The sequence below is a fragment of the Lacerta agilis genome, chromosome 9, assembly GCF_009819535.1.
Source record: "Lacerta agilis isolate rLacAgi1 chromosome 9, rLacAgi1.pri, whole genome shotgun sequence".
Taxonomy (NCBI): domain Eukaryota; kingdom Metazoa; phylum Chordata; class Lepidosauria; order Squamata; family Lacertidae; genus Lacerta; species Lacerta agilis.
In genome coordinates, this window is record NC_046320.1 from 13,205,165 (window position 1) to 13,227,765 (window position 22,601).

The window sequence follows — 22,601 nt, forward strand, 5'->3', positions numbered from 1 at the left end:
GAGGGCTGCTGCTGAGCGGGACTCTGCCTGGGGATCCGCCTCGACGTCGACTCCCTGCCGATTTCGCTCGGGGATTTGGATTCTGCCTTGGGACCTTGGAACTTGCAACCAGGAGGAGGAGGAGGCGGGCTTTATTTTTTATTTTTTTAAAGGGGGTCATTTTTTATTTTTGGAGGGGGTCTCTATCCCCACCACCACCACCGAAGGGGAAAGCGCTCGGGTTTTCCCCCAGCGCCGGATCGGCGTCTCTTCGGGGGGGGGGGATCCGGCGGTGACCGCGAGGAGACGATGAAGCTGCTGGTGGCGCTGGCTTGGCTCTGCCCGGGCGCGCTGCTGGTGCTGCTCCACCTCGGCGAGGTGGCGCCGCAGCCTTGCCCGGCTCAGTGCTCCTGTTCCGGGAGCACCGTGGACTGTCACGGGCTGGCGCTGCGGAGCGTCCCGAGGAACGTTCCTCGCAACACCGAGAGGCTGTAAGTCGCCTTCCTCCCTGCGGATTTCCGATCCACCTCCCCCCCACACACACCTGCCGCCACCCCCACCCCCGTACCCAGGTCCCAGAAGCCTTACCATCCCTTTCCCTCTCACCCAGCCAAGGCAACATGTCAAGCAACCCATTGCTGTTGCCAGAGGATGGAAGGCATTTCCTCCTCCCCATTTTTTAAAAAAGCAAAGCTAAGTGAAAATGGAATTAGTGCTTTCGGTCGTCCTCCTAACACCCTCCCTGGTTCCTTTTTAGGGCGCATCAGTCTCCCACCCCCCAGCTTTGAAGCAGCAACTCTACAGTGCATAGTTGCATTATAGGTACCATGCGCAGCAGCAGCCTTCTAGTTCAGTGTTTTTCAACCTTTTTGGGGCAAGGGCACACTTGTTTTATGAAAAAAATCACGAGGCACACCAGCATTAGAAAATGTTAAAAAAATTAACTCTGTGCCTATATTGACTATATATAAAGTAATTCTCTTGAATAGGAATCAAATAAACACAATTTTTCCCATGGCACACCAGGCAACATCTCGCGGCACACTAGTGTGCCGCGGAACAGTGGTTGAAAAACACTGTTCTAGTTGAAGTTTTGGAGCTTTATTTCCTTCTGAAGAATGTCTGCTTTTGTTTAGTTGTTAATGCAGTTCTCTATTATGGGCTTACAAAGCTACACCCTGCTTTGGCTGCTCTGCAAAGGAGTTGCTAAAAGTGGCTTACAAGTGTGTGTAAACAAATAAGAATCCAACCATTAAAAGGCAAGCTGGTCAAATTAAACAGCAGGAGAAATGCACAAAAGCAGCACCAGCGATCAATACATGGAGTTCCTTATGGGCCTTCCCCACCCTTAAAAAAAAAATCAATGTATGTTGCAGATGGCTTGTGTTGTGGTTACTGCTGGTGGCCACCAATCTCTTTAGGACTTCCGCTATTTCAATTTTTTTTTTTTTAGTGTAGTACCAACACCAGATGTCCTTTATCACTTTCTCTGCTGCCTTAGAACACATATGCACACACAGATCAATATATCTTACTTTAGAACACCACAGCCTCAAATTAGCTGCTCCCTTTTTTCGGAATACTTCAGGTTCCTTGAACAAATACCCAGTTATTCCTCTATTTCTAAATTACTGATTTGGTAAACCCTACTTACCTTCCGCCCTCCCTTTCCTGCAATTCTCATTATGGGGTTTGGGTAATGTAAGGAGACATGAAAGAACCAGGCCATTAGTTCCACTGCTTTGCTCCCCCCCCCCCTTATTCAGCAGTAATAAGCAAAATACACTGCTGTTAATTTGGGTCAGGAAGAAACTATGTGTGAGATGGCCCTTTCCATGCTTCCCTCCATATTTATCTCCTTCCCCCTCCCCTTTAAACGGATTGAAATACACCTTTTCTTCTGATCCTGCGGAAATGACTTGTAGAAAACAGCTTGTAGAAAACACTTCAGGCCAACTTCAGTGGAGACTTAAAATGGGAAGAGTAATTTGTAAAGCCCTCTGCCTGAAATTTCACCAGCTCCAAGTGGAGTCACCAAGACAAACTTTACCAGCCCATTTCAATCCTCCTTTGTTTCACTTCATCTTTCCCCCCAAAAAAACAAACCTATTATTTATTTTATTTATGAATCTCTTACCCCGAGGCACCCAGAAGCAATTTACAAAACCTACTCTGACTTTTCAAGAAGGCACTTTAAAAATCAAAGCAGAGGATTTCCTGCTACTAGGAAATCCTGCTTTTAACAATACTCCTTTGCCCCAAAGATGGAATTCTTAATTCTTCCCCCAACAAAATATTTATATCGTTTGTACAGAATGCTGAATAATTTGGGGCTGGAGGCAGAAAAATCCCACTAAAAGGAACGTGACACTTGTTTGCCAAACAGTTAGATCCTTGTTACCTGTTTTCTCTAAATAAAATTGCTTTTACTAGAAGTTTATTGTTCCAAAGATACCAAAAGTATTGAGGAGGTACCTAGTACCCACTTCGTAGATTTAAGTAAATCTGCCATATAATTCTTAGCTATTATGATCTTTCCTGACTGATCAGTTAGGTTTAAGAGTGTTCTTCAAAACACGTCCTGATTGTCTTTGTAGCTATTAATGTAAGCAGCTTTGGGAGAAAAAAATGGAGAGTCATTAGCATTTTTGCTTTAAACTCAGAGAAAAATATCAGTGACTCATTAGTCTTAAGGGCAGGTGGGGGGAAATCTGCAGATCACTTGAGATTCCTGCTACTTTTCTTCAGTGGAATGTGCTAAATCTCTCCCCCAAATATAATGCACATGGATTTAAACTTAGTTTCCATATCAAGCTTTTCCTCCATAACTTTACTCAAGTAGTGAATCCAAGCTGAAGCCATGAAAATATAGTTGTCCCTTACTTAGCTAATAATGACCAAAATTGAATGAATTGAGATTCTGAGCTTTTCCAATATTTGTAAATATGTTGCACCTTTTACAATTACAGGACTAAATGAGAAATAATAATAGTAATAATAATTATTATTATTATTTAAACCCAAACATAGGGTTAAAAGAGTTGAACACTTGAATCATATTGTTTGTAAGTTCACAAATATTTGCTTGGGTAAGCTTGGCTGTGCAAGTTTTAGGAATGCTGAGTTTTTTTAGGAATGTTGCAGAGGTGATGATGCCTTTGAGAAAAATCCTGGGCCCCAGGAAAGGTGTCAGATGTTTACTGTCCACTTCCTCCTTGCTCCACCATTCATTTGACTATTTGATGCCAGTGTTCCTGTCTGCTCCCCTGTTGTGGACTCTGCAATGGTCTGCAGGGGTTGTGTCTGAGTACCTGACTGAAGAAGTGGGCCAATGATTTCTCCCCTGTTCTCTGTATTTTCAGGAAGTAACACACTAAGCATATCATTAAGTAAACATGTTTTGATTTCATCTCTGTTTCTCTATTCATCCATTAAAAACAGCGAACGGACTTGTCCAGAGGCAGTGGTAGCAGTCATTAATCATAACTGTTCCTATCACGAGAAAGTCAAATTTGTGAATGGCCCACCACAAATCTCACTATTTCATGATAGGAACGGTCTAGAAACAATATATCCAAATGCTTTTTCAGTAAACTGGAAATTAAAACAAGTGCAAATGAAATCTGCTAAGGAGAATTGCTTTTACACAAACTTTTCAGGGATTTGCACCAACCTACAGTTATACTAATCCTCAAACTCTTTGTTGCAAATTCTTATTGTTTATTTGATTTTAATAAATAGTCACCAGTTCTGGAATGTTTTAATTTTACTACTTCTTCTTAGGGATCTTAATGGCAATAATATCACAAGGATCACAAAGACTGATTTTGCTGGCCTAAGACACCTTCGAGTTCTGTAAGTTGCCTTTTGTTGTATTTTATCTGTTACTATTGTATGCTGCAGTTGTACAGTTCTGTGGAAAGTGACTTATTTTTAACAACAAGGCTAATTCTTTACTTAACCTCTAAAATAACGACAACCAAACTTACACTGAATGAGAAAAAGCAGTTGGGAGATGACATAAAAATTTGGAAGAATGCCACAGTTGCAATTTTGTATTGTAGCCACTTGCGATTTTATTCTTTTCCTTGACTATAAATACAGCATTATTGGCTTTCTGAAAACGAAATGCTTTTTAGCAAGCTGTAAAGAGAAATATCTGCTTTTAAAAGACTAACTGAATTAATTTGTTTGAATGCACTTGGAGTTTAGAATTGTCAGAAGTTATTCTAGTTAGCAGTAAAGGAAAATTCATGAAAGAGAAGCTATCAATGTAACTTGCTTTTACACCAAATTCTGCGGAAATTGATACAAACTTTTAAATTGTTTTGCCATATATAAAGCCTGGTTACTTAATAACTCATAAGTCCTTCTCGGGGTCTGTAGATTAAAAAAAATCACTATAAAGTAATGACTGCTCTTTCAATGAAGGCAAAATCTTCTTTAAGAAATGCTAGTAAAAAAAAATTGTTCTAAATTTGGGAATAATTGGATTTCATCCTAAAGATGAAAAGTTGCAAACTTTTCCTTTTGTGGGAAAAAAATTACATTACTGTAACTCTTTTTCAGTTGAAAACAACTTGAATTATAATTGTAAAATGCAGCTTTCATTTCTTTTTCTAAAAAAAGAAACTCTTCTACACCATGTACATGTTTTTAACATTCTGTAATTGAGCAGCAACTTTGACTTTTTCCTTAAGTAAGGCATATATTTTTATCACCTTTGACCCTTCAAGTTCTTGAGCAGGTTTAAGGTCTCTGAGAACGGAGAGGCTATTTTCTCTCTTCCTTGGGGAAAAAAAAAAGTCAGTGGAGTTTAAGGTGACAAGTCTTAAACACATTAAATTGGATGGGAAGTCTAAGAATTGTGAAGTTAATAGAGAGGAGACGATTGCAAGTTTCCCCATTGCTAAAGTGCTGTAATAACAGGTGTTAATCATCGTTTGATTACTAGCTGTTTTAAAACTCATACTCTGCATTTCAGTCAGCTCATGGAAAACAAGATTAGTACAATTGAAAGAGGAGCATTCCAGGACCTGAAAGAACTGGAGAGACTGTAAGTAAATTTTTATTGATTTGAAATACCACAAAGCAAGTTGGTGTAATTTCCCCCCCAATGCCCTCCCCATTTCTACTTTTGAGTTAAACCACTGGGATTTGTTTGCCCTCTTGGAATTCTTATTGGACAGAATAAAACGCAGCAGTAGATTCTTGTAGAATAGAGGGAACAAATTCTATGTGGAACAGAGGGAAAAACTGAAATTTAATTTTCATTTTTTTGAAGGACAAGATTTATTTGCAATCTAATGTGAAGAGTTCTAGGGACTTAAACAAATTTCCTTGAGGGAATGAATTACAACCCTTAACTTGGTACAATCTAATGATGATAAAAATTGCTCCTTCACTTTACAGTTTTAAGCATTTGGTTTCCTGTACGTCGTATACTGTGTTGTGGGAAAGCGAAACATTTGTGTAAGGGAGAAAATTAGTTGTAAAATGCTCTAAAATTTAATGCACAGTACAGGAAATGGAGAAGTGTTGAATCGATCTAAGAATGTAAATAGAAAAACGGGTTGTATTCTACTAAAGTACTGCTCAGAGTAGACACAGTAAAATGAATGGAATTATTTCCATTTACTTCTATGGGTCTGCTTCAAGTAGGACCAGTTTCGAATACCACCCATATCATACTGTAATAAAGTATTTGGAGACTTGAAAGGCCATCCTGTTGAACGATAAAGGCTAGTTAGTTGCTCACTCATTCCACCTATGCACAGTTTCTTTGAAAGCTGTGTTTCTGTTGTGTGTATACTGCATTGCATTTTGACAGCCCTCAGTCTGCAGTAATTCAGTTTGGGACATGAGTTCATGTATGTTGCATCCCTCTGTACTGTTTAGCGCTTGCATAGGATTGTTCATTGCTTATAGGGAACAAGGCCCTCTCTGAACTATACTGTTTTTATGAACACTGCTTTTAGTTCTCTGGGGCTGTCTTATGTTTTTCTTTTTTAAAAAAAACAACAACAACAGAATGTAACAACCGCATCTTTCTTTCTCCACCCTTCTTGCCATTCCCTCTGTGTAGCAAGGATGTTTTCAGCACCATTCGAAAGTTTAAAATCTTGAAAGACAGCAGACTAACTTTCTGTTTTAACTTGTATGGGAAGAGAGTATCTGTGTTGAAGCCTTGTCTCTTGCACGCTATAACAATATGCCAGTGCAGATTTTCTCGAATGGCGATGGTTCTATACTGTTTAAAAATATGGCATAAATTTGTTTTGGAAAAGGAACATTTTTGCTTGTTTTTGCTAGGCCATGTTTGCATTGATACCATACCTTGCAGAAGCTTTGTATTGATAATATGGAATAATAAAAAAATAGGGAAGTGGTGTGCACTGGTGAAGTGGTTTGTGTTTGAGCATAGGAGTTGAAGTTTGCCCAGGTCTGCTGCTGGTTGAAGTTTTTCTTAAAAAAGAACAACAACTAGCAATATCCTTAAAAAAAAAAATCATTGTGTTTCTGTAAACAGAGAGTAATGTGCAATTCATATAAACATACTATTGCCAGTTTTTATTTCTGGAAATTAATTTACAGAAAATTATTTCCTAAGTGTTTGTCCAAGATCAACAGTTATAAGCTTGATGAACCGTTAAGTTCCACATACTGGTGGAAGGTGCTCATAAGATATTGGTGTGAACATAACTTGTCAGCACATTATAGGTAATTTCATCCTCAGAATGTTATTGAGGTATGTGGATTGTGGCCTAAATCCCTAACACTTTTATGAAACTGAATTAGCCAACTTACCATAAGTTTTTACTCAGAGCAGACCACTTGGAATTAGGAGACTGAATTTAGCCATGCGCATGAATTTCCATGTGCTTTGAGTATCCCTAACACTGGATATAAAAAGGTAAAGGGACCCCTGACCGTTAAGTCCAGTCGCGGACAACTCTGGGGTTGTGGCACTCATCTCGCTTTACTGGCCGAGGGAGCCAGCGTTTGTCTGCAGACAGTTTTTCTGGGTCATGTGGCCAGCATGACTAAGCCGCTTCTGGCAAACCAGAGCAGCGCGCGGAAAGCCATTTACCTTCCCGCCAGAGCGGTACCTATTTATCTACTTGCACTTTGACGTTCTTTTGAAATGCTAGGTTGGCAGGAGCTGGGACCGAGCAACGGGAGCTCACCCCGTCGCGGGGATTCGAACCACCGACCTTCTGATTAGCAAGCCCTAGGCTCCGTGGTTTAGACACAGCGCCACCCGTGTCCCAAACACTGGATATAATCCCATGTATATTTCAAATGTGAATACTATACCTCTAAAGAACACCCCCTGTTAATAAATAAACAGTGATGGAAGACTTAACACCTTTTAAGCACAGCTCTACCCATGTCACATTCAAAGGTTTAATTCAGTGTCCCCCAGACTTGGGTCTCCATCTGTTTTGGACTACAGTTCCCATCAACCCTGACCACTGGTCCTGCTAGGTAGGGATGATGGGAGTTGTAGTCCAAAAATAGCTGGAGACCCAAGTTTGGGAAACAATGATTTAATTGGAAACTCCAAAGAACTCCAAAGGTGGAAGTGCTGACACCCTTCTCTCCACCTGCCTCAGTTTTTCTCTAGCTGGGCTCCAATACTACAAGCAAGCCCATCAAGGATAAAGCAGATGGGTTTCAGCACACAAACCTCTTGTGCACTTAATTTCACCCTTTCCTTTTCCTCTTTTGCATGTGACTGTATATAGCTTGATGCTTAGGGCTTACCTTGCATTTTGGTTAATTGGCTGAAACAAGTAATTGTATATTTGTTGAAAACCACTGCTTTTTTGTGGAAACAAATAACAGTCATGTGGTTAAAATGTATTGGAACTTGTTCAAAAATCAGAATTGGTCTTCTAAGTTGTTTAAGGTTTTCATTTCCACCCACATTATGGTAATAGTGTCACAGTTTTCTGCTCTGTGCAAGGCTCAAATCGCATGTTTTGGAGTAGAAGGAATTTGGAGCTACAATCCTTTGAAACCATCTCAGCTGTTGGCTGTGAACAAGTGTTCAATATCTGTGAGGAAAATATGAAAATTCATTTTGTTGACAATTACCACATCCACCTGAGAGATAGATGATGTTGTCTTGAGCCAATTCATCCCTTTGAGATTTTGGAATTCAAACGTATTTCTTCAAATATTTCCTTTATGTACACGGCGCAGCGGGGAGTTGGTTAACATGCATGATATTTAAATATCAAACAAACTACATTGCTGTGGCAGTCTTTTTGATGTATTAAGTGGTTACCATATAGTGAATGCAAAGCCCATCAAAGCTGCTGGCTGGGTCGTGTTCTGTGATTTTGATTGCAGTTCATCAGCTTGCTTATTTAACCACCATACAGTTTCTAGATTAATCCCTGCTCTCTGTTGTGACACATGGTCTGGCAGACTGATACAGTACTGCGGTTTTCTTAGCTCTGCAATTTCATCAGTGTAACATATGCCTGTGCTTGTCCCAAGGGCAGGGAACTTCCTGCCTATGGGCTTACCTCAACCTGCTAGGATGTCCAGTTTGGCTCATGAGGTCATTTCCACCAAACCATTCTAATCTGATCACTGGTAGCATCAACGGGGGCAGCAGAAGGGTGGGAGAGAAGAGCCTTCGCCACCCTTCCCTCTGCCACCACTGGCATGAGAAGCTGCTTTTGAGAAGTGCTTTAAGGCAACCTCCACACCCGTGTTACAGCTGGAATGTGGGTGCTGTCTTGAGAGCCAGTGTGGTGTAGTCGTTAAGAGCGGTGGTCTCGTAATCTGGGGAACCGGGTTCGCGTCTCCACTCCTCCACATGCAGCTGCTGGGTGACCTTGGGCTAGTCACACTTCTTTGAAGTTTCTCAGCCCCACTCACCTCACAGAGTGTTTGTTGTGGGGGAGGAAGGGAAAGGAGAATGTTAGCCGCTTTGAGACTCCTTCGGGTAGTGATAAAGCGGGATATCAAATCCAAACTCTTCTTCTTAAAGCCATTTCAAGTCTCCCCTCCACTCCCCCTTTTAAGCTTCCAAGATTTGGAATCTGAAAGGAAGGGGCAGGACAGGAGACTTGGAAAGTTGTGATTGACAGGTGAGTCACCCCACCCAGATGTCAAATTTGGCCCATGAGGCTGATCCACATAATGATCTGCTGATAAAGATCTGGCCCGTGGAGCCAAAATGGCTCTCCACTCCTGGTTCACCCTCACCCCATGTTTGCATTAAGCAAAGAATATCACTATGAACAAATCCATCTTTGAAAAACCCATAATATCTCTAGCAACTCTGCTCTTCCTCACCAGTCATTGAGGTGATTGCTGATAACATAGGAGGAACAGAAGACACCAAGCGACGTTATAGGAATTTGCTACCAAGGAGTGTGGTGGAGTCTCCTTCTTTGGAGGCCTTTAAGCAGAGGCTTGACAGCCATCTTTCAGGAATGCTTTGATGGTGTTTCCTGCTTGGCAGGGGGTTGGACTGGATGGCCCTTGTGGTCTCTTCCAACTCTATGATTCATGTTGGACCCTCTCCTGGTATACAGTATACAAGCTCAGAAAGAGTCCACAGTGCCATCTAGTGGGTAGGAGGGCAGCAACTGACAGCTGCGGGGCTCCCCTAAGGCTGGAGTTCAAATTCCCCAGAAGTCCAAATGCCGTAGCCAGAAAATAACCCTTTGACAGGGAAGGGCCTGGAGGAAGGAGGGCTGGGGAGAAAACCGCTCCTGTCACAACAGCTGGCTATCTCCATAGTTAAAAGGGTAGAATGCCTGCATTTGGTACTAATTTGTAACCCCACCCCACCCCTGGAGATAAGGGTTGGTACTTGAGAGTCCAAATGGAAATCATTTTGAATACTGTACTGCAGAAAACAGCAGTGCCTGGGTGAGGAAAACAGTTTTTGTTTTGTTTTGTTTTGTTTTGCAGCATGCTACAAGAGCAAGTCTATTAGATTCCATTTAGGCACCTCAAATCAAATTCGCAGTAAAAACAATTCCATGTATAAAAATCCAACATAAAGAAATAAAGATCTCCACTTAAAAGGCTTGTTGAAATAGGGAACATCTTCAGTGGGTGCTGAAAAGACAATAGAGGCTGTCTTATGTGTAACGGGAAGGAATTTCAACAGGTAGGTACAACCACAGTAGCAGCCTGATTCCTATATTGTATGGACAGACTCCTGATAAGATGATATCTCCAGGACACCCTCTCCTTCAGTGACTGATTGGCGGGTGGTGCTGTGGTCTAAATCACTGAGCCTCTTGGGCTTGCCGATCATAAGGTCGGTGGTTCGAATCCCTGTAACAGGGTGACCTCCTGTTGCTCTGTCCCAGCTCCTGCCAACCTAGCAGTTCGAAAGCACACCAGTGCAAATAGATGAATAGGTACCGCTGTGGCGGGAAGGTAAACAACCTTTCTGTGTGCTCTGGTTTCTGTCATGGTATCCCGTTGTGCCAGAAGTGGTTTAGTAATGTTGGCCACATGACCCAGAAAGCTTTCTGGGGACAAACGCTGGCTCCCTCGGCCTGAAAGCGAGATGAGCGCCGCAACCCTGTAGTCATCTTTCACTGGACTTAACCATCCAGGGGTCCTTTACCTATACCTATAACAGGTGGGGCAACCTTTTTAGTGTTATGGAGGGCAGCACTATGAGTTGGTTGATAGCTCAGTGGCAAAGCATCACAGTAGGACTGGAGATGTGGGTCCAGTTCTCATCCAAAAGATGCGAGATGTGGCTTTCACAAGGCAAAATTGATTTGCATTTTGTAAGTGACAACTTCAAATTGAGAAGGGAGAGTAGAGGACTTCTACTCTAGTGAGCAACAATTTAATTGCACAGCCACAGAACAATCCATACACAGGACCTAACTTGTCACATATGTCCTTCCATTTCTCCTTAGTACCATGTGTAAGATCTTGGGCTTCCAGTGATACGCACCAGTACTGATTGGGGCATTTGTGGTGCACGAGTACAGTGTTACAGCACTGGTTTGGCATACAAAAGATCCAGGTTAAATTCCTAGCCACAGGTTCCTACAAGAAAGAAGAATCCCCCCTCCCCAAATTCCCAACAGCTAACAAGCAAGAGTAACTGACACATGGTGGTTGTTTAGGGAAGCTTTTAATGTTTAATAGACTATTGTATTTTAATATTCTGTTGGAAGCTGCCCAGAGTGGCTGGGGAAACCCAGCCAGATGGGTGGGGTATAAAATAATAATAATAATAATAATAATAATAATAATAATAATAATAATAGGGCTTGTTCACACCCAGGTTGCCCTTCATATTGTCCAGCCCAATTCATCTTGTCCTGTCATGCCACCCCCATGTTAATTTGTATGAATGCCAATATCTGCTAGATATTTCCTAGCATGCATTACCTACTTACCTATTGACCAAGGCTCCCCCACCCACTCAATGGCAGCTGCTGGACTCATCTCTACTGTAATTGGGACAATGAGCTATTTGGCCTCTCCCAATCCCCTTGCAGGTGCACTAGTAGCAGGGACGAGCAGAAGAAGCAGCCCCTTGCTTCTGAGTATTTGATGTCTGCCTGGTTGCTGTGGAGAGCAGAGAGACAGGGGGATAGTGATAAACGGTGGGTAGCAGCTGCATACATAACCTGCGACTGAGTGTTCATTAACTCTGTAATTTGAGAGAAGGCACAATGGCTATAGATGCTCTTTCAAGCCTGCATGCCTCATTCAGGCTCCCTGATCTATAGTTGGGGGAGCATGATGTGTATATTTGGGGTGTCATCTGTTGGGGGCAGTGACATTGTCATTGAGATAGTGCTATCTCCATCCACCGCAGGGAATTGCACCAGAACTGTTTTTAGTTACTGATCTTGCTGCCCCTCCTCTGATCCTGCATGGAAGAATATGTCACATGTAATTGGCATCACAAGCAGTACGCAGAGTGTAGGCTTTTTCTGTTAATAAAGGTGTCTGTGCTCCTTGTCGCCTTTCCGATATGGGGGAACTCAGCAGGGTTTGGGGGTGGGGGGTGGCCAGTATGACTTCAAGCTGCATGCTTGCCCTGTTCCTCATTTATGCTGTTGCTGTTGTATGTTGCGGTGTGGTGGTGATGGTGATTTCTAATGTTTTTAGAGATTTCCCCTCTTCCTCCCAGGTGACCCCCCAACTCTTCTTACCTGTTAGAGTGCCTTGTTCTTGTAGGCCCAGTTGGAGTATTGAGTGTTCGGATTCATTCCCCGTGCTGCAGTCATGGGATTGTTTATATCACATGATGGCGTATGTTTTCATTCCACATAGTGGGAAGTGACGGAGACAGGATGCTTGTATTACTGTGTTTCCGTGATGTAGGGCGTTTGTTCCTTTGTCTCTTTCTCTTTGTTGTTCGATGCTAATGAGGAAGGAGCTGAGTTAGAATGCTCTGAGTGTATTATATGTAAATAAAGTTGTTTAGCCAAAATGTTGCTCTACTGAGTCTGCTACGCTGACTGCCAATACTCTGCTGATCCTTAAGTGTGCTGATGTGATGCTTGTGCTGGAGAAAGACTTGGAGTCTCCCGAACGACCAACCAGGAGGGAGAGAACATGCCAGCCAGGCATGTGTCTCTGCCGGATTCCTACTCGTGTAGGACCTCCTGACATTGAGATGGGAGTGACGTTCCCTTGCCTGTATATAAGGGTGTTGTACTCCAATTGACGGGACGCGGGTGGTGCTGTGGGTTAAACCACAGAGCCTAGGGCTTGCTGATCAGAAGGTCGGCGGTTTGAATCCCCGCAACGGGGTGAGCTCCCATTGCTCGGTCCTGCTCCTGCCCACCTAGCAGTTTGAAAGCACGTCAAAGTGCAAGTAGATAAATAGGTACCGCTCTGGCGGGAAGGTAAACGCTGTTTCCGTGCGCTGCTCTGGTTCACCAGAAGCGGCTTTGTCATGCTGGCCACATGACCCGGAAGCTGTACACTGGCTCCCTTGGCCAGTAACGCGAGATGAGCGCCACAACCCCAGAGTCAGACACGACTGGACCTAATGGTCAGGGGTCCCTTTACCTTTACTCCAATTGACTATGGAGGTAATAGGAGTCCTGTTCTCTGATGTTGTCCTCCATTATTGCAATTTAGTGCTGCTTTATATTGGCAGTGTCTTGCCATTGTGAGAGTATGCTGGTGGAAGGAACTGATGGAATACATTTTTTTTTTAAAATGCCACCACCAGATTAACTATACAAGACATACCGCATATACTTGAGTATAAGCCTAGTTTTTCAGCACACTTTTTGTGCTTTAAAAGCTGCCCTCGGCTTATACTCAAGTCAACCATTCCTTAAGAAGTGTACAAGAATGGTGGTTCTTTACTCTCCCCAGGCAGCTTGTTCCATTCCTGAACTGCTCACATAAATGCAAACTTTAGACCCCAGAAGGCAGAAAGCCTTCAGTTAAGGAAGTATTAAAACCCCACAGGTGCTCACTTTCCCTGGCTCCTGCTTAAACAGGACAGGATCCCAGCCTTCTCTGTATAACACAAGGGAACATTGCGCTGTGAGTTAAACCACAGAGCCCTAGGGCTTGCTGATCAGAAGAATGGCGGTTCGAAACCCTGCGACGGGGTGAGCTCCACAGCAGCAAAGGGGGAAGAGGAAGGAGCAGCCCAAAGGGCTGCTTTGGGCTGCTCGTTCCTCCTCTACCACAGTGGCAAAGGTGAACCGGCTTATACTTGAGTCAATAAGCTTTCCCACATTTTTGTAGGGAAATTAGGTGCCTCGGCTTATATTTGGGTCGACTTATACTCGAGTATATACGGTATCACTTTTGCTTCATTGACATGAGGGCAGTTTCATCACACTCAGCAGGTGTTGAGTTGAGGCAATGATCACACTCTTGGTCATTTTTAATACAGTTCACAAATCGACAGCAAAGGATCCTTTATCTCTCACAAGTAAATGAAAGGGAGGTGTAAATAATACAAGTGACATGTTCAGTCATTTTGCAATGACCTCTGATAACATGTCAGGCACTTGGCTTACTGTTATATATGCTGAGATCAAGCCATTGAGAGCAAACTTTATTTTAATCTGTGTAATCTCACTTTGCATTCTGTGGTCATTCCTGTCAGAGCTGCTTGGAGACAAAGCCTGCTGCAAAATATTAGACCCTGTTCACACAAAGAGCCGCTGTGGAAAGCAGGTAGAATCTTAAGTATTATGTACATGCAGCAACTCATGGATGCATCCTGTAGTCCATTAAAGTGTAAAATATTTCAGCATATAGCTGCACAAGAAGTTCACTTAAAAATACAAATCTCATTCCTAAATACTTACATTAGCTTAACTTTCAGTATGGATCCTGTTCTTTCAGAATCCATGGGAGCAGGTCTAAAACTAGGGGTCACCAGTTGGACTTTTTGGCGACAATTTAACTTGGTGAATCCTCTGAAGTCCATATACTGCTCATGTGTGCATATATGTGTTCAGCTTGATATTGCATATACAGGCAGTGCTATTTTTCTAGAAAAAGAGGTGCTGGATCCTTGTGGAATTCACAGAAATAATATAATAGAAGCCCAACTTCTGTCTCCCAATAAAATTGGCAGAAAAAAATGAAAGGCGAAGATTGCGTTAAAAAAAAACTTTTTGGAACTAAAAAGTTATTGGGAGAGTGATTAGCGAATGTCCTCCAAACACTAGGAAGTGCTGTCATGCAATGGCTTGGGTGGCATTCCGATGTCATGTTTGCCAATCCTAAACATTTCTTCATCCTTTCTGTGTGCTTGCTTCCTCTCACTTCCCTCCCTTTAACCCAGCTTCATAAAACATTTCTTGGTTTGTCAGATCATGATCCTGGGTTGGGAATACTTCTTGAATAATATGTGGCAAAGTAGTTTGGCAAATCTAGTTTTGACACAATGCTGTCAATACCTCAGGAATGATGGGAACTGGAGTGCAGCAATATCAGGAGAGTCCCAGATTCTCTACTGCTGGAGTGCAGGATTTTGCTCCTACAAAACCTACAATTACTTTTGCAGATGCACCTGCTCAATTCTTTTTATCCATTCAAAAACAACCCGTAAAGTTTTTTTTTTTTTATTTCTTGTATAAATATGCAAGAGATTGCAAACCTGTTTCCAGTTTAGTATCCTCCCTTGTCTAAATGGCTTCACTGCACACAGTTGGGTTTCCAACCCTTAGGCTAGACTGTGGATCAGGTGCTGTTGTGCAACATGTGCTTGTTCCATTTTCAGGTATAACTGCAAGGACGTGGGTTGGCACTAGGAGGCAGCTGTTGCTGGTGTAATTCAGCAAGGTCAAATATTGAGCAGCTATAACTCTGCCATGCGTCCAGTTTGACGCTTCCTGCTCGGGTGTCTTGGAAGAAAAGATTTAACACAAATTTTGCCTGCAATATGTTTTGACTTCCCAGCCTTAATATTTGAATTCTTGTGTGCGCTATTCCACTACAAGACCTGAAAACCCAGTTTCCCTACAGCGCTCTGTTCTACCCAGTACATAATCACAGGGTTCCCCCCCCCTAACAAAATCCACATTAAACAAAATGTTAGTCTTTCAGAGCACAGTCTAACAGAATATTAATGTGCTTCATGATTAGGCATCCGAAGAAACAGCAGTTTTGCCAGCTTTGGTATAACTTTGACAGTATAAACATTTAATTATGGCAAAGCTATTCAGTTCTAAGCATGTTTTTGAATATCCACAGAATTCTAGTTAACATACTCTTGTTAGTATATAGTATAGTGTATTTAAAGAATCATGTATCAGTGGCCCACTACAAGCAGTTGTTTGTATGAATTTGTTTCTGTGTCAGTGAGAAAGGAGAAAGAAGCAAAAAGTGCAAGATTCGTTTGTTGTGGACTATTGATGAGCATTAGAGTACCACAACCAAAGTGAGATGGAAATCTGAGTTTGGCTGCAGCCAGCATCAATTTATATTCTTTAATGATGATAAAAGAGATTATTTCCACTTCTTTTCAGCCGTCTCATCTTCCACACGCTCCTCTATATGTGGGCATTGTATAGAATGCTGATTCAGGTCACTGCACCAGGGAAATTAATGTAGTGGATTTTCTTAGTAACGGTCATGACCCTACCAGTGGTAACTAGTATTACATTTCATACCATAAAAATGGACACCGACTAAAGATTGATTAAAACAGACCTTTATTCTAACTTTCATTACGTATTGATGTGCAATGCACATTTTTGCAGACTTTTACCCATAGATATTTGGATTAGATGCCTTTGAAAAATATGTATCACAAATGGCCTTTCAAAAGAGCAGTCGTACTCAGTTACAATTCTGTAACTGAAAATATTAATGTCTGGCTGCAATCTGCCATTCACTTATTACCGTATTGTAGACCTTTGTCTGGGGAAGCTAATTGGGGAGCTCGGGCAGATAAGCAGAAACTTTTCAGAGTGGAAACAAGCTCTCTCAAGTCCTGCAGAACCCGAAGTGGTTACCAGCCTGTTTTGGCAAATGTGTCGCATAGAGTGGCCATGTGCCCTACTTTACAGAGGACAGTTTTCTGTTTGAAAGTGCCATCCATTGTGAGAGCTGTCTGGTTGGAGATAAGGAACCATTAGAAGGGAGAGCAAAGGTCCTGTAGCTGCCCATCAACAGCTACAGTTATCTGAAGAAGTGTGCATGCACACGAAAGCTCATACCAGGAACAAACTCAGTTGGTCTCTAAGGTGCTACTGGAAAGAATTTTCGATTTTGTTTTGCCCATCAACAGTTATTACTTGGACTAAGTGCAACATAGCAGTCACCTGGTCACAGTCTTCTCCTTTACAATGAGATAACTGTATTTCTGTTTAAATTATAGTTGTTGTTGTTGTTGTTCAGTCGTTCAGTCGTGTCCGACTCTTCGTGACCCCATGGACCAGAGCATGCCAGGCACGCCTATCCTTCACTGCCTCTCGCAGTTTGGCCAAACTCATGTTAGTAGCTTCGAGAACACTGTCCAACCATCTCGTCCTCTGTCGTCCCCTTCTCCTTGTGCCCTCCATCTTTCCCAACATCAGGGTCTTTTCTAGGGAGTCTTCTCTTCTCATGAGGTGGCCAAAGTACTGGAGCCTCAACTTCGGGATCTGTCCTTCTAGTGAGCACTCAGGGCTGATTTCTTTGAGAATGGATAGGTTTGCTCTTCTTGCAGTCCATGGGACTCTCAAGAGTCTCCTCCAGCACCATAATTCAAAAGCATCAATTCTTCGGCGATCAGCCTTCTTTATGGTGCAGCTCTCACTTCCGTACATTACTACTGGGAGAACCATAAATTATAGTAATTATTTCTAAATCTGCAACCTATACCTAGAAATTAGCAGTGTAGCACCTATATGTTTTATGACTAGTGCTGTGTTTTGGGGTGATGCTTTTTAGCGATACCTAAGTGACCATCCTGGACGTGGGTGGCGCTGTGGTCTAAACCACAGAGCCTATTGGGTTTGCCGATCAGAAGGTCAGCAGTTCGAATCCCTGCGGCAGGGTGAGCTCCCGTTGCTCTGTCCCAGCTCCTGCCAACCTAGCAGTTCAAAAGCATGCAAAAAAGGTGCAAGTAGATAAATAGGTACTCGCTCTGGTGGGAAGGTAAACAGCGTTTCCATGCGCTGCTCTGGTTTTGGTGTCCTGTTGCACCAGAAGCGGCTTAGTCATGCTGCCCACATGACCTGGAAAAACTGTCTGTGGGTAAACGCTGGCTCCCTCGGCCAGTAAAGCGAGATGAGCACTGCAACCCCAGAGTCATCTGCGACTGGACTTAACTGTCAAGGGTCCTTTACCCTTACCTTTTTTAAGTAACCATCCCAGCATCGTAAAGTACAAAGTGGGGGGAAGTACCAGTCTAACGTACATACATGTACACCTGTCCATAAGTTTGCATTTGGCTAAGTGAACTAGGCAGCATGGCAGAAAACCAAGGGAGCAGCAGGCAGGAGAGTAGGCCTCAGGTTGATGTGAGTGGTAGACTGGCAGACATTGGCACAGAAAAGGGAACCGAATGAAAACGTTTCCTCTGACCCTTCCCTATCCCTTGATAAAGAGTGGTGGATAAAGGGATACGGAAGAGATGGGGAAAACATTTTCATTTGGTCCCCTTTCCTATGCCAGCATTCGGTGTCGATAAAGACGCTCCCGGGGGGACGGGACAACCCAAAGCAAATTTCAATATTTGTAGCGTTGGTTATATTGCTCCAACAGCAGTCATTTAAGCCTTTGCCTAAGTTGCTTACAGAAACAAAATCTTACACATGAGATACTCAAGGCAAAGGTAGAGATTTTTGGAAGCCTCTCCAGCTGTTGGTTTCAGTGGAGGAACAATGCCGAAGCAGAGAGAGAGAGGGTGTGATCCCATTGAACAATTCTCTGCACAGGACCTTCTTCTTCCCAACCTGCTCCCCCCTCCCCCCGTGAAGTACCCGTTCCCCTTTTTTGATTCTGTACAAAAAGGTCGGTCGGCAGGACCGTCACTGCCATCATATCTTTCCTCCAGCTGTTCCTCCACTGAAACTTGCCATTTTAGAGGCTATTTGCTAGTTTGTGCTTGTGTTTCATTGTTGTTGTTGTTTAAAAATATATATACACAGCTATAATGTAGCTATAAGGGAGAAAGCTACACAAGGACTAGAACCTCCAGGCACTCTTTATATTAAACTGGCATTATTTTATTACACATACAGTTGAACAATCATTTTCAAAACAACCCTCGTTACAAGCCTGGAAAATATGGAACTATAATTGATAAAATTCTTTACTTTCACCTTGTTATTTTAGCCCATGTGGAACTGCACACATTCTTTGTGCCTATTTTGTAGTTTGTTTCGCTATTTTAACTTTCACCTGCTGTTGTAATTGTTCTCTCTGTTTTATATATAAAAAGGTAAAGGGACCCCTGACCTTTAGGTCCAGTCATGTCCGACTCTGGGGTTGCGGCGCTCATCTCGCTTTAATGGTCAAGTGAGCTGACGTACAGCTTCCGGGTCTTGTGGCCAGCATGACAAAGCCACTTCTGGCGAACCAGAGCAGCACACGGAAACGCCGTTTACCTTCCCGCCAGAGCGGTACCTATTTATCTACTTGCACTTTGGCGTGCTTTCAAACTGCTAGGTGGGCAGGAGCAGGGACCGAGCAACGGGAGCTCACCCGGTTGTGGGAATTCGAACCGCCGACCTTCTGATCGGCAAGCCCTTGGCTCTGTGGTTTAACCCACAGTGCCACCCGCTCCCTTTTGTTTTATATATATTATGTTGTTGTTCAGTCGTTCAGTCGTGTCTGAATCTTCGTGACCCCATGGACCAGAGCATGCCAGGCTCTCCTGTCTTCCACAGCCTCCTGCAGTTTGGTCAAACTCATGCTAGTCGCTTCAAGAACACTGTCCAACCATCTCATCCTCTGTCATCCCCTTCTCCTTGTGCCCTCCATCTTTCCCAACATCAGGGTCTTTTCCAGGGGGTCTTCTCTTCTCATGAGGTGGCCAAAGTACTGGAGCCTCAACTTCAGGATCTGTCCTTCCAGCGAGCACTCAGGGCTGATTTCTTTAAGGATGGTTAAGTTTGATCTTTTTGCAGTCCATGGGACTCTCAAGAGCCCCATATATATTATACAGTAAAATAAAACCCCTTTATACTCACATAGAGACTACACATGTGTAAAGTGTAGTCTGGCTCCTAGACAGGTATTGGAAATGTTATCTAGAGTGTTGGTGCAACATGGCTTAGATGCCACCACCTCATGAATATTTTACTTGTATCCACATACCCAGAGGGTTGTATCCAGCATCAGTAGTTGGCTTGTTGTTGTTCAGTCATTCAGTCGTGTCCGACTCTTCGTGACCCCATGGACCAGAGCACACCAGGCACGCCTATCCTTCACTGCCTCCCGCAGTTTGGCCTAACTCATGTTAGTAGCTTTGAGAACACTGTCCAACCATCTCATCCTCTGTCGTCCCCTTCTCCTTGTGCCCCCCATCTTTCCCAACATCAGGGTCTTTTCCAGGGAGTCTTCTCTTCTCATGAGGTGGCCAAAGTACTGGAGCCTCAACTTCAGGATCTGTCCTTCTAGTGAGCACTCAGGGCCAATTTCCTTGAGAATGGATAGGTTTGATCTTCTTGCAGTCCATGGGACTCTCAAGAGTCTCCTCCAGCACCACAATTCAAAAGCATCAATTCTTCGGCGATCAGCCTTCTTGATGGTCCAGCTCTTGATGGACCAGCCTTCTTGATGGACCAGCCTTCTTGATGGTCCAGTAGTTGGCTTAGGCCAGTGCCATTATCCCAGAATGGCCACCTTCTGCTCCTGACCTGCCATTGCTAATGTGGAGGAGCTGCCATCACTGCCACCTGCCTTCAGCAAAAGCTATAGGGCTTTGTCTTGGTGGCTTTATCCTGGTGGTTACTGTCTGCTTGGCACTGCATTGGCCCTCCTCCTCTGCCATGTCTGTTGCAAATGGTGTTCCTTGCCACTGCTGCTTGGCTTTGTGATTGACATTGCCTGGGAATAGCAGCTGCCACCCATCTTTTGCCTCTGTACAGTAGCAGCTGCTGCTCTTAGCCACCTTCTCATACTCTCTCCCACCTGGACAAGTACTGTATATGGTGGTGGCCTGCAACTTCAGATGCCACTGCCTACCCTATTCATTTATGTATCATACGTGGAATAGGGACTGCTCCCACTTGTGCAGACAGCATCTTCTGTGGAGTTAGTGGGTGGAAACTGGAGGCAACAGGGTTGTTGGAATGTCTCTGTAGCAATTTCATGTGTGGAATTTCAGGGCTGCGTGTGAACTTTCAGGGTTTTGTGTGTGCATCAGGTAGAAACGTAGAGCTGGGAGAAGTCTGGATCTAATTGAAGTTGCTTTTAAGCTGAGTATGGGGATAACCCGAAAAGAATCTTGCTCTTACTATAATGAACATGCTCTCTTTCATCATTTTATCAGAAGTTGCTGAATTGCAACTCATTACCAAACTTAAAACCATGGAGAGACCTGGTCTGAACAAAGACATTGGATTCTTATCTCATTAAACATGAGAAAGCTATCTTTAGCCATCTCACCCCTTGCTTTTTCCTTTAAGACTAATTGCAGTCGTTAACAGTCGTCAACAGGTTTTCCACACCCATCAGCCAATCCCCCATTCCCACCACCCTTCTGAGTAATACCCCTCCCCACTCTCTCACTATATATAAGGGTCTGGTGACTTCTGTTTCAGTGTATCTGAAGAAGTGTGCATGCACACGAAAGCTCATACCAAGAACAAACTTAGTTGGTGTCTAAGGTGCTACTGGAATGAATTTTTTGTTTGTTTGTTTGTTTTGACTATGGCAGACCAACACGGCTACCTACCTGTAACTCTTTTATCATTGTAAGAAGTAAGGAATACGATTGCTTTTAATAATAGTTGTAGCAAATTATTTGTAAGTGACTATTTGTAGTCATTTTTGTGAAGGATAGGCGTGCCTGGCGTGCTCTGGTCCATGGGGTCACGAAGAGTCGGACACGACTGAACGATTAAACAACAACAACAACAACAACAACAACATTTGTAGTCATTTTAGCAAATGAGTAGCATTTGCAGCAAATGTTTTTACTACTACTTTCAGCAAACGTTTACCATTTTTTGTTCACTATGAATTGCTGCTTGGCACCAAGTCCTAAAATATGACGGGACTGCGTTGCGCTGCACTCTTCCCACATGGATGTAGTATTGATCTGCAGGTCCCTGCTGTGCTACCAAAGCCTGAGCGTTCAGGAGAACTCTGAAAATGCTTGGCCTCATTTTTGACAGCTGGGGTCAATATCTTAGGGCAGGTTGTTCTGGCATTTTTTTTCCTGGATATGTGTGTTCATTTTATAACTTCCCTCAAGCAATTTGGAGGGGGGCAGGTTTAATACAAAAATGAATAAACATCAATGGCAATCACCCACTGCTACTTACTGCTTTTATACTGACAAATACAGATTTGCCCCAAGCGCTTTCAGAATAAGAGCAGTCTTCTGAGTTACAAGCAGAACTCTCTTTCAATATCTGCCTTCTGCAGTGAAACGGAAGAACTGTAAATATTTGCAAAGCTATGCACATTCTAAAATTCCGTCTTTTAAAAGAGGCATGGATGTATGTTGTTTATAGGCACAGATCCTCTTGATGTCTAGGAATATATAAACTAAGGGTTAATGCTGCCAGCTTTCTCTCTGAAGGTAGATAATGAGCTAAAGCAGAGAATAATGCTTTTGAGCAGGCCTGGAGGGGGGAAGCAGAAAGTTGTTGCTCCTTGTTAATCAGTGTTTAGGGCAAACCCTCCTTTCTAACAGACATGCTTTTAGGTAAAACAAAATAATAATAATAATAATAATAATAATAATAATAATAATAATAATAATAATATCCTTCCAGTAGCACCTTAGAGACCAACTAAGTTTGTTCTTGGTATGAGCTTTCGTGTGCATGCACACTTCTTCAGATAGGTATGCATATTCTTCAGATAGATGGTTTTAGGTACGCAAGGATGGTGGCACATTAGTGTTTATAGTAAATAAAAGATTGTGTGATTTGTCTCCTGAAAATTACAGGGTTTTGTACTCCCACACCTGTACTTGCTTATTTCTCCTAGTTATTAAGTAATTAGTCTATGTTTGG

The 22,601-nt window shown here is 43.0% G+C and overlaps 1 protein-coding gene across 8 annotated transcripts in view; it reads left to right on the forward strand.

The window, feature by feature from the left end:
• The first annotated feature begins 248 nt into the window (after nucleotides 1-248).
• Nucleotides 249-22,601, forward strand: part of SLIT2 (slit guidance ligand 2) — a 226,834-nt gene continuing 204,481 nt past the window's right edge. For 6 of the 8 annotated variants that reach the window (XM_033161244.1, XM_033161249.1, XM_033161245.1 and 3 more), the window contains exons 1-3: nucleotides 250-470; nucleotides 3,763-3,834; nucleotides 4,964-5,035. In XM_033161244.1, the coding sequence (XP_033017135.1) occupies nucleotides 289-470; nucleotides 3,763-3,834; nucleotides 4,964-5,035 (326 nt within the window). In that variant the 5' untranslated portion in view covers nucleotides 250-288. Of the gene's footprint in view, nucleotides 471-3,762; nucleotides 3,835-4,963; nucleotides 5,036-22,601 lie in introns of all 8 variants that reach the window. The other 2 variants (XM_033161243.1, XM_033161248.1) reach the window with 1 other exon arrangement.